Source organism: Choloepus didactylus, chromosome 27 (assembly GCF_015220235.1).
Source record: "Choloepus didactylus isolate mChoDid1 chromosome 27, mChoDid1.pri, whole genome shotgun sequence".
NCBI lineage: Eukaryota > Metazoa > Chordata > Mammalia > Pilosa > Megalonychidae > Choloepus > Choloepus didactylus.
In genome coordinates, this window is record NC_051333.1 from 24984179 (window position 1) to 25000583 (window position 16405).

Genomic DNA, 16405 nt, shown 5'->3' on the forward strand with positions numbered 1-16405 from the left:
GAGGGGTGAAAACCAGAAAGAGAACAGGAAATGTTTTGGTGAAAACAGAAGGATTAAGTCCAAATGTACACAGAGAACCCTGAGACCTCCCACCCTGGTTCCCAGAAGGAAGGATGAAGAAGAGCAGAGGATGCTTTTTTTTTGTAGGATGCTGATTAACCCAGAGCTACTGAAATTTGCAGATTCCTCAATGAAAAAACCAGCTGGTTACCTTAATACCCTACAGAAAAGCTTAACAGACAACAAACTCTGCCCAGAGCTTCCTAGTACTTACCTGTAAATATGAATGGTTAGCCAGGAATCACCAGACATTCAAAGAGTATTCAACATGAACACCACAGAGAGAAAAGAAAAGAGGGAACAACAAAGAAACAAAGGCAACACATGAAGAAGAAAATTTTAAAAACATGAAACAAAACAAATATCCTCAAAAAAAAAAAAAAAAAAGGATATGGCATCAATGAAACAAGAACAGGATGCTATAAAAAGGAACATTCAAAGAACAGAGAAACTGCTCCTGGGAATTAAAAATATTATATCTAGAATTAAAAAAATAATAATAAATTCATGATTTCAAAGATAAAGTAGAAGGAATCACTTCAAAAATTCTAACAAAGAGATGGATAACAGGATAAGGAAATTAGCAAAGAAATAATACTAAAAATTTCCCAGAACTGTAGGACATGAGGCCCCATACTAGAAAGATCCATCAAACAAGGTATATCACTATGGCATTTCAAATTATAAGAGATATAAAGATAGGAACCTGAAGATTCCAAATAGGGAAAAAAAAAAAAGTCACATAAAAAGGAAAGAGTGCATTAGACTTTTTAACAGCAAGACTTAAACACAGAAAGCAATAATAGGATAATGCCTCAAAAATTCTGAGGGTTTGAAAATTGTGTCCAACCTAGAATTCTAAAAATCAAACAGGAGTATAAAAGGTATTTTCAAACATTCAAAATTCAAAAAAGTTTGCCTCCCACATTACCTTCCCTGAAAGTTACTAAAGACTATACTCCAATAAAATGAGTACAACCTGAAAAGAGAAGCCATGGAATCCAGGAAACAGGGAACTCTCTACAAACATGCTCAGATTTTTCCTATACTCGAAGGAAAAAAACTTCCCTTAAAACTACGGTAAGGTACCATTTTCACCATGCAGACTGGCAAAATTTTTTAAGTTTGATGGTACCCTGGGTTGGCAACAGCAGAGGGAAAGTTACTCTCTTCAGATTGTCATTATCAAAATTAAAAACATATATTCCTTTGGCCTAGCAATTCATTCAATCTTATTTATCCTACAAATATAAACAAGGACAAATGATACACACACACAGGTTATTCATTACAGTACTGCTTGTAACACCGAAAAAAAGAAAGAAAAAAAAGGTAACCTAAATGGCTACCAATCTGGAACTGGTTAAATAAATTATGGTACATCCATATGATAAACGTACACGTATTATCTATTTAACATTTTTTTTAAACAAATAAGACTGCCCGTGAATGACTTGGTATGCCCTCATCTTTCTTTCTCTACCACTTTTCTCAAAAAAAAAAAAAAAAAAAAAAAAAAAGGGCTACAATTTATCATCCACTCTAGCTGCTTTCCTCCAAATGTCTGTCTAAAAATTATACTCCAAAACCAAGATTTTCTATAGATAGAATACTCTGTGAAATAGGAAGAATTACATTTAAAAAAGTTTTTCAAAATTAAATAAATTTAGGAATCACAGTGTTAAAATCCAAGGATTATTTTTCGTAACAGGACTTCCAGGATGTTTAACATGCCACTGTGCATGTGACTCTAGCAGAGGGGAAGCAGTATGAAGTGGCAGCCACACTGACTTGATTATGTTAACAATTTTCCCCACAAGGAAATAGCAGGTGCCTCTAGGTCACCACTCACCCACTCCTTCCCCCTTACACTCACATCTAATCAGTACCCAGTCCTAACAGGCTCAGGAATTCTTCTTGCTTCTGATTGCCTTTAATCCTATAGCCAATACCCTAGATCATGACCTTATACCTACACGCCCAATCTTCTTCTAAAAACTAAAAATAACCTTAGAATATGAGGACTGAGCATCTATTCCTGAAAATGAAGGTTAAAAAAATATAAAAACAAAAGTATCAGATAAATCTCTGAAACAAATGTTAACAATTTATTATTTTGAAGACACATGGTAAAATAATCCTCCCAACATATCTAAGGAAACTCACACTATATCATGATCACACCACAAATGAAATTGTTTAACATTAATCATTGGACTAATGGCTTTAAAAATAGGGCCAAATGACTGCTGTGATACCCAAAACTCTAAGACATGGTGCTTATAAAATAGAATTTCAAGTCATTCTCCAACTACATAGGTGTTCACAGTGGACTGTGGAGAAAACTGGAGTAAAAATGCCTCTACAGTAGAAGCCTATGATTGAATCCAGCCACATCACTTGTCCTCACTGTTTTATCACTTGTCCTTCTCCTAAAAAAAAAAAGGCCCTCAAATCTAAGAAAGAATTCAGCAAATCTCAAAGCACATATTTAATGTAAAATAATGTCATGAATTCCTGTTTTACAACTTAATCAAATACTTTAAAGAGTACTGAATACAACTCTAAATCCTGGGAAAAAATGTATGGAGATAGCTCCAAAAAGTAAATAGCACCAGGTAGACTGGGGAACAAGATCAGAATTCAAAGTTCCACTGAACCAGCTGTGAGTTTATCATTTCCCCCCTCCAATATCACCCGGTCTAGACTGAAAGGAACATGCAGACAAAAAGAGCTCCCAGAGAAGCCCTCACTTTCAGATCCAAGGAGCATGCAAAGGAGCTCCTCTCTGACCAGAGCAGCTACTGTTCCAAGAGTACAGGGCAAATCCCTGTTACTTGTTGTTCTTTTTCCTGCCACTTGACCCTGGAAACAGGCACCAAAGGAAGTGTGCAACAGAGCAGGGAAACTAAAGTCCAAGCTTACTGATCACAGGGCTGTGAAAGAAGGCCCCAGGGACCAGAAAGTGTCAGGAAGATAACAGAGGCAAGGAAGATCAAGAAAGTAATTCCATGAAACTTTGCGTGAACTCCTGGGCTCTCACCTCTCAGCTGTGCAATGTAAGAATCTCAACTTTAATAGCTCAACTGAAGCTTTCACAGCTGAGATACAAGGCAGACCACCACCCAGATCCCAAACTGGAAAATGGTTAACACACACATGGGACCAATCAGAAGAGCAATGCAAACACTTTGAAAACTGAATTGACTTTGAAACCAGAGCCTACAAAAAACAGGCTGAAACTAGCAGCCTGAACCCAACCTGATCTAAATATAACCTGCTAAAGCAAAAAAAAGGGTCAACATTCTCCTTAGATTTAAACAAAACCCAGAGTCTTGTAAAATGAATCCAAAACCATTCATACTCAGCATATGAAGAACCTAAGAGACCTGTGATACAATACCAAAAGATCTAACATTCATGTCATAGGAGGCCCTGGAGAAGAGAAAAAATAATAATAATGAAAAAATAATAACGGATGAAAACTTCCAAAATCTGGTGAAAGTCATAAACATACAGATTCAAGAAGCTATGAGACAATAGTGTGAACACACTGAATAAAAATGAGTTTAAGTATGGTTGAAAAAGGAAGGCTAGGGGCATGTCTGACACCAAAAGGAAAGATAGAAGATCAAGACTGGGACGTATAGACACCAGATGGAAAGAGAGAAAATACAGGCTGGGACTGTGTAACTTAGCAAAACTAGAGTGGACAATGATGTGGAAATTAAATGTACAAATATAAGACAGCTTTCACATGAAGGAGAACAAATGAATGTCAACATTGCAATGGGATGGTATATGGAAAACAACAATCATTGCAAATTGAGTCTATAGTTATAATAGCAACACTGTAATATACTTCCATGAAATGTAACAAAGGCAATATACAAAAGCTAAATGTCATAAGAGGCGAATATAAGGGAAGCGGGTATGGGATTCTTGGTGGTGGTGTTTCTCCTTCTTATTTTATTTTTAAATTTTTTATTCTTCACTTTTTTTCCTCCTCTTTTTTCTTTGTGGAAGAAATGAAAATGTCCTCATATAGACTGTGGTGGTGAATGTATAACTATGTGATTATACAGGGAACCACTGATTACTTAGAATGAATGTATGGTGTGTAAATAAAACCACCTAAAAAAATAGAGGGATACAAGTGCTGGAGAAAACATGGAGAGAGGGATGTACTTACTCACTGTTGGTAGGGAAGTAGAATGGTGCAGCCCATCTGGAGGGCAGTGTGGGGTTCCACAGGAAGCTAAAAATGGGGTTGCCATATGGTCCTGCAATCCTGTTATTAGGTATATACTTGGAAGAACTGAAAAGAGTGGACATGAATGGACATTTGCACAGTGGGGTTTTTGGTGGCAGTATTCACAATTCACAGTAGACGGGGGTGGCCTAAAGTACATTGACTGATGAATGGAATGGCAAACTGTGGTATATACATACAATATAATATTGAGCTGCTACAAGAAGGAATGAAATTGTGAGATAAATGGACATTGAGGACACTATGTTGAGTGAAATAAACCAGAAATTAAAAGCAAAACATTATAGTTCCCCAATAATATGGACCAACTGTAATGTGCAAAATCTGAGAATTGAATCTGAGAGGCAGGTTATCAGGGGAAGGCTTATTGTAGAGGTTCATAGACTGTAAGCTCTTCTAGCAGTCATATCTATTCCTGAGCTGTTATACAGTTATTTCTAAATTCTGAGATGCTGAGTTCTTTGTGTATAACCTGGTCATTCCCCGGAACTTCAGGTATCTGTGTGACACCTGAAACTCAGAGCTAAAGCTCCGCAGCTACGAAAGTCAGTGTTACCCCATACAGCAACTGTTAAAAAAGCTGAAAAAGAGATCAGACTTCAATTAGAGATATGAATGAAGTTGATCTGGTTAGGACTAAAGGCAAATCAGAAAAAATGGTAAAGGATGATACTGATTGTATTTTAAAACTTCAATTTCTGTGTGAGTCCAAAGGAAGAGATGTATATTTGGGCAAAGTTTGTATTTTCTGTGGCACACTATCTAATTTAACTTGTATGGTCAGTTTATTTGAACACCATTAATTGTGTGGAACTTGAATAGGGAGTCAGATCTTGTTGGTTTGAACATCCCACAGTAATTTGGGCAGAGAATAAAAAAGTATTTACAAAGCCCCCTTGAGGGATTGGGGGAAAATATGGAAATATTAAACTTTCCCACCTGGGGAATTCCTGATATTCTCGCAAGCAATGGGGACTACCAATTTAATAGGCCATGCCCTTAATCTTAGGACTTGCCCTTATGAAACCTATTCTGCAAAGGAGAAGCTAAGCCTACTTATAATTATGCCTAAGTCACCCCCAGAGAACCTCTTTTGTTGCTCAGATGTGATCTCTCTCTCGAAACCAACTCTGCAGATAAACTCACTGCTTTCCCCACTACATGGGACATGACTTCCAGAGGTATAAATCTCCTGACAATGTGGAACATGACTCCCAGGGTTAAGCCTGGTCCTGGTATCGTGGAATTGAGAAAACCTTCTTAGACCAAAAGGGGGAAGAGAATTGAAACTGTTACTAAGAGATTTCAAATACAGTCAAGAAGTCATTCTGTAGATTATTCTTATGCATTATATAGATATACATTTTTAGTGTATTAGGATAGCTAGAAGGAAAAAACTGAAACTGTGAAGTGTAGTCCAGTAGCCTTGATTCTTCAAGATGATTGTATATCTATATTGCTTTTATAGTGTGACTGTGTAATTGTGAGAATCTTGCAAATGACACTCCCTTTATCCAGTATATGGACAGATGAGTAAGAAAATAAAGACAAAAAATAAACAGACAGACAAGGATAAGGGGAATGTGCTGTTTTGAGTGTTTTTATTTTTATTCTTATTTTTTGGAGTAATAAAAATGTTCAAAAATTGATTGTAGTGAGAATGCACAACTATATGATGATACTGTGAACCAAGGTAGTATCCTTTGGATGATTATCTGTATGTGAGTATAGCTCAATAAAACTGCATAAAGAAAAAAAGAAGCTGTGAGACTATCAGGCCATATACACTCAAAGAAATCCATACCTAGGTACAACGTAAACAAATTGCAAAAACTAAAGAGAAAAATCCTTAAGGGTGCCAGAGAAAAATGGCATATTTGATACAAGGGAACAATGATTCAAATGACTGCAGATTTCTCATCTGAAACCATGAAGTCAAAAGACAGCGGAATGATTTTAAAGTGCTGAAAGAAAAAATCTCTCATCCCAGAATTCTATAATCAGGGGAAATGTCCTTCAGGAACAAAGGTAAAAATAAAGACATCCATATGTGAAGAAAATCCAAGAGAATTCCATGCCAGAAGAAACCGCTCTAAAAGAAATGCTGAAGAAAGTTCTTCAGAGGAAAGGAAGTGATACCAAAGGAAAATGTGGAACAACAGGAATGAAACAGCAATAGAAATGGTAAAACTCTGGATAAATATAATAGACTACTGTCCTCTATATTCTCCAAAATATGTATGACAATTAAAAGCAAAAATTACAGTACTGTCAGATGTTATATGTAATACAAATGACAATGACAACATGAAGGGAAGAGGTTAAAGGAACAATATGGTGGTAAGGTTTCTATATTCCACCTAAAGTAGCAAAATATTAACTCTGAAACTATGAACTGTTAAGTATGTATATTATAATCCCTAGAGCAACCACTAAAAACAAAACAAAAACACACACAAAAAAACACCAAGAGATATAGTCAAACACTCAATAGATAAAATGAAATACTAAAAAACAAAACAAACAAAACAAAAAAAAAAAAAAACAAAAACAAATAATCCAAAAGAAGCCAGGAAAGAGAGGGAAAAAACAAAGGGGGAGAAAAAAAAACAGAAAAAGAAAATAAAGTGCTAAATCCAATCATATCAATAACATTAGAAGTAATTAATCTAAACACATCAACTGAAGTACAGAAATTGTCAGAATGGATTCTTTTTTAAAAAAAGAACTAAACTGTCTACAAGAAACCCACTTTAAATATTATGAAATAAGTAGGTAAAAGTAAAAAGGATGGAAAAATATATACCATGCAAACAATAAACAGAAAAAAAAGTTGGAGTGGCTATAGTTAATGTCAGATAAAACAGACTTCTGAAGAAAGAAAATTTCTGGGAATAGAGGAAAATCACGTGTTAAAAGGGTCAATTTGGCAAGTTGATATGACAATCCTAAACGTGTATGTACCTAACAACAAAGCTTTAAAATACTGGAAGCAGAAATTAATACAACTGAAAGAATTAGCCATAACCAAAACTGTAGGTAGAAATTTCAACACTTCTCTCAGTAATCAACAGAACACGTAAACAAAATCAGCAAGGATACAGAAGAACTGGTCAACACCATCAACCAACTGGATACACTGACATTTACAAAATGTTCCACTCAACAATACTAGGTATGCATCCCTCTCAGGGGTACAAATACTCAAGAAGGCAGACCATATTTTGGATCTTAAAACAAATCTCAAGAAATGTAAAAGAACAGAAATCATACAAGATATGCTCCATGACCAGAAAGGAATTAAATTAGAAATACCAGAATGAAATTAAATTAGAAATAATTAACAAAAAGCTATCTGGAAAAATCTTTACATTCAGAAATTAAACAACACATTTCTAAATCAGGTTTCAGCAAACTTTTCCTGTAGATAGCCAGAAAGTAAATATTTTAGGTTTTGTGCGTCACAAATAACCTATGTCACATATTCTTTTTTCTTTACTTACAACTTTTTAAATAAGTAAAAAAAGAAACGATTCTTAGTTTAAGGTCATACAAAAACAGCCTAAGGCCAAATGTGCCCACACCATAGTTTATCTAACCCTATTCTAAACAGTCAGTGAGTCAAAGAGAAAGTCTCAAGGGAAATTAGAGAATATGTTGAACTGAAAATGAAAAGACATGTATAAATGTGTGGTATGCAACTAAAACAGTGCTTAGAGGGCATTTATAGCAGGAAAATGCTTTTATGAGAACTAAAAACAGAGAAAATCAATAAAAAGAGAAGAAAAATCAATAAAACAAGAAAGCTAGGAACTGAAAAGACCAATAAAACTGCTGAACCTCCGGACTATTCTCAATCTTGCCCCTACTAACACTGTGGGCTGGATAACTCCTTGTTGTGGGGAACCATCCTGTGGACTACAGGCTGCCTAACAACATCCCTGGCTTCTGCCCATTACATACCAGGAGCATCCTCACCCCAATTGTGACAACCTAAAACACCACCATATTGCCAAATGTCCCCTGAGGTCTAAAATCAACCCCTGGCAAGCTGAGAATCACCGCACCTAGCCAAAGAGATTAAAAAAAAAAAGAAAACAGAGAGAAGGCACAAATTAACAAAATCTGGAATAGAAGAGGGGCTATCACAACAGATGACACACGTTTAAAAGAAAATAAGGAAATAATACTAAAAATAACACTGTACATAAATTCGACAACTTTGATAAAATAGACCAATTCCTTTAACGTCACACCTACCAAAACTCTCCCAAGAAGAAAACCTGAATAGTCTCATGCCTATTTTAAAAGTTGCATTTGCAGTTAAAAATATTCAAAAAAGGAAATCTTCAAGCCCAGATGGTTTTACTAACAAATTAATTAAATCCGTTTTGTCTCTCATTGTGACTCCTTTTTTTAAAAAACATGAACTCCCTTCACTTCCCCAATTACCCCAGTCAACAATGAGGTGACTACATTTAATTTGTTACACTTCCTCCACCTTAAGAAAAAAGAGAGTACCTTTTCTTAAGAAACGTGAAGTACGATAAGCTCAAACCCTGTCTTCAGTTACCACAAGTTATCATAAAACTGGGTAAGTAAAACAACTTTTTCGAATTCATCGTTAATAGGTTCTCAGGCACATAAATGTATTTTGAAAATTATTTTAGACAAATATTGATCCCATGCCACCATGTTTTGGTCACTACCCAAAACCATATTTAACTATTGGAAAGTCTTTTACTCTTCCTATTCTATTCTACTGCACAGTCCAATTTTATTCTATTAAAAGTATTCCCCCATTACTATCTAAGTTGTCATAATTGATTCTAAAGATTTTTTCACTTAAATAGTCACATGAAAACCAAAATGCACACCCTTCAACAGGCTATGATCTGATCTCATATCAGCAGACCACAACAGTGAATCAAGAAAGCTTTTTCTATAAGAAAGGGCCTTTTAAGAATGAATTTTTCCCCTTCTCTTTCCTCTGTTGTATACAACTTATTTTCAGGTAGTAAAGCCAAAAGAATTATCATTGCCAGAAATTATACACAGGCCTAACAATAAAGTTCTGATTAATGTCACAAAAGATCAAAATATATATATCAACTATAAACTTAGAAGAGTTGATTTGCAATAGAAGTCTCCAAATATAGTTCTCAGAATTTCACTGAGTAAACGAGTTCTTTAACTAGTATCCACTCATGATTAAGTAAAATAATTTCAGCTTTAGAAAACTCAGCTGTTTTCTATCTAATAGGAATTCATTTATAGAGAATTCTCACAAAATATAATTTCAAATACATTTAACTAGAAGGTTAAAAAGCAGGTAGGGATGATATTATACTATCGATTTAAATATGCTATTACAGAAATAAGAACGTAGATTCAAAATTAAATAAACCTAATTTTAAAGTTAATGAAAACTAAGCTAAAATCAAGGCCAAGCCATCCAACCAAGAAGCGTGTTTACGTGTGTTGTATGTATGTACGTATATGCCAACAAATAATATGGTGAACAAAACTAAAGAACTACCTTCTAATGAGGCAGGGACCTCAAACCACTTAGCAAATATTATGGTGCCATTTTAGGTAACATCTCTCCACACCTGGTCTCCTCTTCAAAATGAAAATATTATTTCATCCAAACCAAAACGCATGCTTAAGAATTGTTTCTACTTGTGCAAACAGATATTTCTCTGAGTTCACTAACCAGAGACTAAATTATTTCTGTGTACTAAATACAAAATTAAGTCTATGAAAGCAACTAAAACAAACGCTTATAAAACATAAAATGACTCCAATTCGTATGTCTTCCCAGCTTCTACAAAACCACATGTAATGACTTTTGCACTTTATAATTTCTGAAAACATGCCAACGTAGGTGATACTGCCAACTCAGATGTTGCACTTCCCAGTTTACGTTCTCAAACTATCTACCAAATCAACTAAATCACAGAGTGTTGGACTAATAAATCACAAAAGGTAGTTTTGGTAACAAACAGCCCATCAGTCTGGCAATTCATGAACCAATACACAGAGCAAACAAACATCACTTATAATTGGTACATACGTTCTTTCCTGTGCTCAACTAAGCCTACAGCCTGCTTTGCTGAGCACTTTGCAAACCAGTTGTCCCCAAGTAAAACAGTGACTTCATTAGTATGGACAAGTTTTCCTGGCATGAAGGCAAAGGGGCCAAATGGTACCTATTGTTTAAAAAAAAAACAAAAAACAAAAAACAAGGGCAAAAAATTAAAAACACTAAAAGACACATTTTATGAAGCACAGAATTAGAAGTCCTAAGTTACTGAGGTCCTTTTTTATCTATACTCTAGGAAAAATAAAATGTCAACTTCATACAAATTTAACATTATATTAAAATTTCACTAAGAAAATCTGTAGAAAATTGTTTTAGATTAATAAATCAATGTTAAAACAGGAAAAGAAATTAGCACCATATTTACATATAACTTTTAGAGAAAGTAGTATTGTCTCTGAATGTTTACTTTTCATTCATTATCTAAAAAAGAGAAAAGTGAACTGGTAGTGAAATATTAAATCAATTAATTTTCTTCTTTGATGAATAAAACTGAAAATTTCCAATAAAATAACCATTTTTGCAAAGCAGGAATTAACAAGTATCTTTAATGAGTATACCTACAGTAGCTATGTTTATAAAATACCTGTGCTAATATAACAAGAACAAAGGCTTCATGAGAAAGAAACAGGAAAGATTCTTATCTAGGACACATGAACAGTTCACTGTGTTGATATGAAGATCATTAAGACAAAAATCACAGCACCTTTTTATTCAAAAATCAAGTCCCAGAGTTTAATTCTCTGAATTACAAAACATTATGGCCTATTCCTGCTCTAGCTAAAAGGAAACAACTAGTGTCACATTTCTACCATAAAGATCTGCATACTAAGTATGACAAATTTCAGGCTGACATTTATGTAATTTATCTCACCATAATGTGATAATTTAATATCAGTCTGAAAAAAGTAAAAGAAGTAAATACCAAATAAACGTTCCTTACTACAGTAGCTACCTCTGATTAAGCAGAAATAGTTAAAAAGGAACACACCAAACATACCATGATATTATAAGACAACTTATCAGGCAATGTACTGAGTCTTTCTTGAAGGGCATTATAGTCATTATCTACCTTCTTCCTGTTGACAAAAAATACCAAATGCCAAATAAATACACAAATTGACAATTCTTCCAATAGACTATGTACCATAAAACAAACTAAACAAAAAGCTAATTTTAGCAATTTAAAGTATCTTTAATTTTAAAACCCTGTTTTTACAAAGTTTATCAAGGCATATTTTACCATCTATTTATTAAAGAATTAAGACTCTTAGGAACTTTGGGTTTTAGAAGGAGAACACACATCTTGAGAATTAATGTTTCCTAAGGTCCTCTCAACTAAATTTGAAATTAAGAGATACAGTGAAGGAAGGCGTGATGCTTTAAACGCAAACAGGTACTTGAGATGAAGGGAGAAGAGGTTTAATAAAGCTTCTGAGGAGAAAAACACCGGCTGTGGAGCAGAAATCATGAACATGAAATTTGATCACACACTTTAGTACTCATCAGAAAACTTCAGACTAAAAAATGTGGTGTCATCAATCCTTCAATTATTCATACTAATGTGATTAAGGTGAGGCAGAATCAACCAGGGGCTAGAAGAAATTAGGTAGAGGTAACACAAAAAGCATTTCAATTTGGCTTTGGATCTGTTTCATGTTTTATCAAAACAGAGTTACCTAATAAGTTAATTTCAAACAACCAAAAGATGTAATTTCGTAGGAACAGAGACGGTCATGAGTTCCCCTGCTGTGAACCTCAACAGGTTCCTACTACTGCTGGAAATGGATAGCCTTTCTCTTTGAGTTATACCAGGCATCAGCTAGGGTGAGATGCCACTGGTCAACCTCATCTCTGCAGATTAAGATTCCTAGGGGTTCCTTGCTAGGATGTATGCTGCAGGCAAAAACAGAGCATTGAAATTTTTGTAAGCAGAGCATACTGTCAATTTTTAAAAATAACAAAAATAAAAACTCACCAACTCAGTAAGTAATTTCAAAGAATATGCAAATATTGCCAAATTTAAACTGCAACATACACAATCGCTCTCCAGATAATAAAAATGACTACTCTATAAACACCATGGAATTGGTTTCAGTTTACTCCTTAGCTTCCCTAAAGCAACACTAGCATAACTGATAAAAATCATCTCATTTGCTCTTAAGAATCTCAAGGAATTTCACGTTATTCATCCTAAAATTATTCCTGTTATAAATATCAATTATCAACATTTTCCTCTTAAAGAAGAGAAAACAAGATGGAAAAACCAGACCTTGGATAGAAACCAGATCTCTATCAAGGTGAGGTAAGCAATGAATTTAATCTAGGCATTCTGGCCTGTGTTCTTTCAAGTAAGCTCTCTCATTTTCTAGTGTTCAAGGGCTTTCTGAAAACTTTCCCTCAAAATACTTTTTTTATAAATAAACATAAAATGTCTTTACTCTGTTTAAGGCAAAAATCATCCTTCTGGATAAATTTTGTAAGCATACAATGGCACAAAATTTCATGCACAGGGCTATGTACTAGAAAGAACATGGCTTTGGAGTCCGACCAGAATGTAAATCCCAGCCTCTACCATGTAGACACCTTAGCCGTATTCTTCGTATCTTCAATGGATGAAGTGTAATAATATCCGACTACCTCTTGGACGCAAGAGAATTAAGTAGAAAAGGTTTAACACCCTACCACTGAGCAGCTACCAGACCGGTTCTACCCTTTCTCATCAAGTATCAGAAAATACCAATTCTAAAATTTTCAAGAAAGATAGTATGTTCCTCACCAAGGTAAGATTTCACTACGTTAAATTCATTCAATCTGATACAAATAGCAGGAATTAACTTAAAGACAATATCACTGAATGCAACCATTCAGGGGATTTGGAGACAGGGTTGGTGTGAGCAATAAATGGCATGATGTCCATAAAGGAATGATTTGGTAGAGTGCCTATACATAGTAAATAAATACTCAATTATTAAATCTACTTTGGAATATTAACAGTTTATTTACTGGATACGTAATCTTGCAAATGCTCAAGGACTATACATCAGTTTAGATGTCCAAATATGCCTGTGATTGTTAAGAAGCTAGTACTAAAGTTAGATTTCAATATTTCTAAGTTTGGTAATTACACCTAGAAAAAAGGAACTTCCTAGCAAAAAAACTTTTGTATATCAAAAGAACAGCAGGTTTTTAACAGTTGCTGTATGTCATAATACTGACATACATAGCTGCCGAAATCTAGCTCTGAGTCTAAGGTGTCAAACAGATACCCAAAGTTCCAGGGACCAACCAGGTTAACAGCTCAGCATCTCAGAATTTAGAGATAACCATTACAACTCAGGAATACATGTGACTGCTGAAGAGCTTAATTAGGGACTTCACAATAAGCCTTCCCCTGATAACCTATGCTCTCAGATTCAATTCTCAGAGTTTACGCATTATAGTTAGTCCCTTTAGCGTGGTGTATAATGTTTGTCTTTTTGTTTCTGGCTTATATTTCAATCAAAATGTTGTCCTCAAGATCCATTCACCTAGCTGCATGCCTCACAACCTCATTCCTTCTCACAGCCAGTCAACATTCAAATGTATGTGTATACCACAGTTCACCATTCCATTTATCAATGTATCCTTAGGCCTCTTCCATCCATTGAGAACTGTGAATACTGCTGCCATAAGCACCAGTGTGCAAATGTCCATTCATATCCTTTCTCTCAGTTCTTCCAAGTATACACCCAGTAATGGAGCTGCAGGACCTTATAGCAACCCCATATTTGGCTTCTTGTGGAACCACCACACTGCCCTACAGATGGGCTGCACCATTCTACTTCCCCACCAACAGTGAACAGGTACATCCCTCTCTTCACATTTTCTCCAGCACTTGTATCCCTCTGTTTATTATTTTCCCCTGCAATTTTATTGAGATATATTTACATACCATACAATCATTCACAGTGCACAATAAATTGTTCACATTATCATCATATAGTTGCACATTAATCACAAAGAGTTCAGAACTCAATTAGAGATACGAATGAAGCTGAACTGGGTAGGACTAAGGCAAATCATGCTAAAGGGTAAAGGACAATACTGACAGTGTTTTAAACTTCAAACCAAAAGAAGAGATGTTTATTTGGTGCAAAATCTGTATTTTCTGTAGCACACTGTATAATTAAATTAGTATGGTCAGTTTATTTAAACACCATAATTACATGGAACTTTGAATAGGGAGTGAGATCTGGGTGGTTTGTACAGGTTAATGTAAAGCCCCAATACATCCCAAAGTAATTTGGGGGGAAAATAAAAACATATTTGCAAAGCCCCCTTGAGGGACTGGGGAAAAACATGGAAATATTAAACATCCCCACCTGGGGAATTACTAATATTCTCACAAGCATTGGGAACTACCAATTTAGAAGGCCAAGCCCTCAATCTTGGGGCTTGCCCTTATGAAGCCTGTTACTGCAAAGGAGAGGCTAAGCCTACTTATAAATGTGCCTAAGAGTCACCCCCAGAGAACATCTTCTATTGCTCAGATGTGGCCTCCCTCTCTAAGCCAACTCAGCAGGTAAACTCTCTGCCCTCCCCTCTACATGGGGGAGTTAATCTCCCTGGCAACGTGGGACATGACTCCTGGGGACAAGCCTGGGCCCGGCATTATGGGATCGAGAAAGCCTTCTTGACCAAAGGTGGAACAGAAATGAAACAAAATAAAGTTTCAGTGGCTGGGAGATTACAAACAGAGTCAAGAGATCATTCTGGAAGTTATTCTTAATGCATTATATAGATATCCCATTTTAGTTTTTAGTGTACTGGAGTAACTAGAAGGAAATACCTCGACCTGTTGAACTGCAACCCAGTAGCCTTGATGCTTGAAGATGACTGTATAACCATATAGCTTACATTGTGTGACTGTGTGATTGTGAAAACCTTGTGGCTCATGCTTCCTTTACCCAGTATGGACAGATGAGAAGAAAAATGGGGACCAAAATTAAATGAATAATAGGGGGGAATGGGATGTTTTGGGTCTTCTTTTTTACTTTTATTTTTATTTGTATTTTTGGGGGAGTAATAGAAATATTCAAAAATTGACTGAGCTGATGAATGTACAACTAACTATATGATGGTACTGTGAACAACTGATTATACACTGTGGATGATTGTATGTATGGTATGTGAATATATTCCAATAAAACTGAATTAAGAAGGAAAAAAAAAAACAGTAGGCTCAACCACAGCTAATTATCAGAGGTCAATATCAATACTCAAAATCAAGTATATTCAGTTTTAAACATCATTAATAATTCTCTCCAGAACAAAAATACGGACATACTGTAGAGCAGTTTGAAATTGGTATTGCTATTTCTAATTTTTAATTTATTCTCTAAAAATACAAAAAGAAAGGGGAAGATCATTTAAAATGCAGCCCATGCAGAAATCATTTTCGAAGGGAGGCCAGTGGGAATCAAGCAATGTCTCTGGGAGAAATTACGGCTTGAAGAACTCTCTCTAAAGGTCGCGCTAGTCGAAATGTTCAGGAAGGAGCCCTTAGTCAAAGAGTGATCTTCAAATAGTTCATCTAACATTTAGGGCTTAAATAATCCCATTAAAGAACACAAAGCCTATGTAGCATAAAATGCAAAAGTTATTCCAAGAACTAATATAAATGTTACAGAAGATAAATAAGGGATCTTTGCTGCAAAATTTGAAGAGATTTTTCTGTTTTATTATAGAGAAACAAATGTTATTTGGACACTACAGTAATACTAAAATATGGTAGTAAAAAGGCTTAATTGTTTAAGATAATTTTTTTTTTTCAAACAGAAAAAAAAACCAGAAATATAATTAGGATAAACCTCTCAAACCTACTGACCTACAATTTATCTACCTGATCTGGCTTCACCAAAAAAAGGTTTAGTATTTGATCCTTCTAGATTAGTTTCAGTCTTCAATTCTTAATTATAAAATAGTAT

At 35.0% G+C, this 16405-nt stretch overlaps 1 protein-coding gene across 1 annotated transcript in view; it reads right to left on the reverse strand.

Moving 5' to 3' along the window:
* Nucleotides 1-16405, reverse strand: part of URI1 (URI1 prefoldin like chaperone) — an 81440-nt gene that overhangs the window by 16156 nt on the left and 48879 nt on the right. The window contains exons 3-4 of the mRNA XM_037819390.1: nt 11437-11515; nt 10410-10545 (exon numbers count right to left, since the gene is read on the reverse strand). Coding sequence (XP_037675318.1) covers nt 10410-10545; nt 11437-11515 — 215 coding nt within the window. The remainder of the gene's footprint in view (nt 1-10409; nt 10546-11436; nt 11516-16405) is intronic.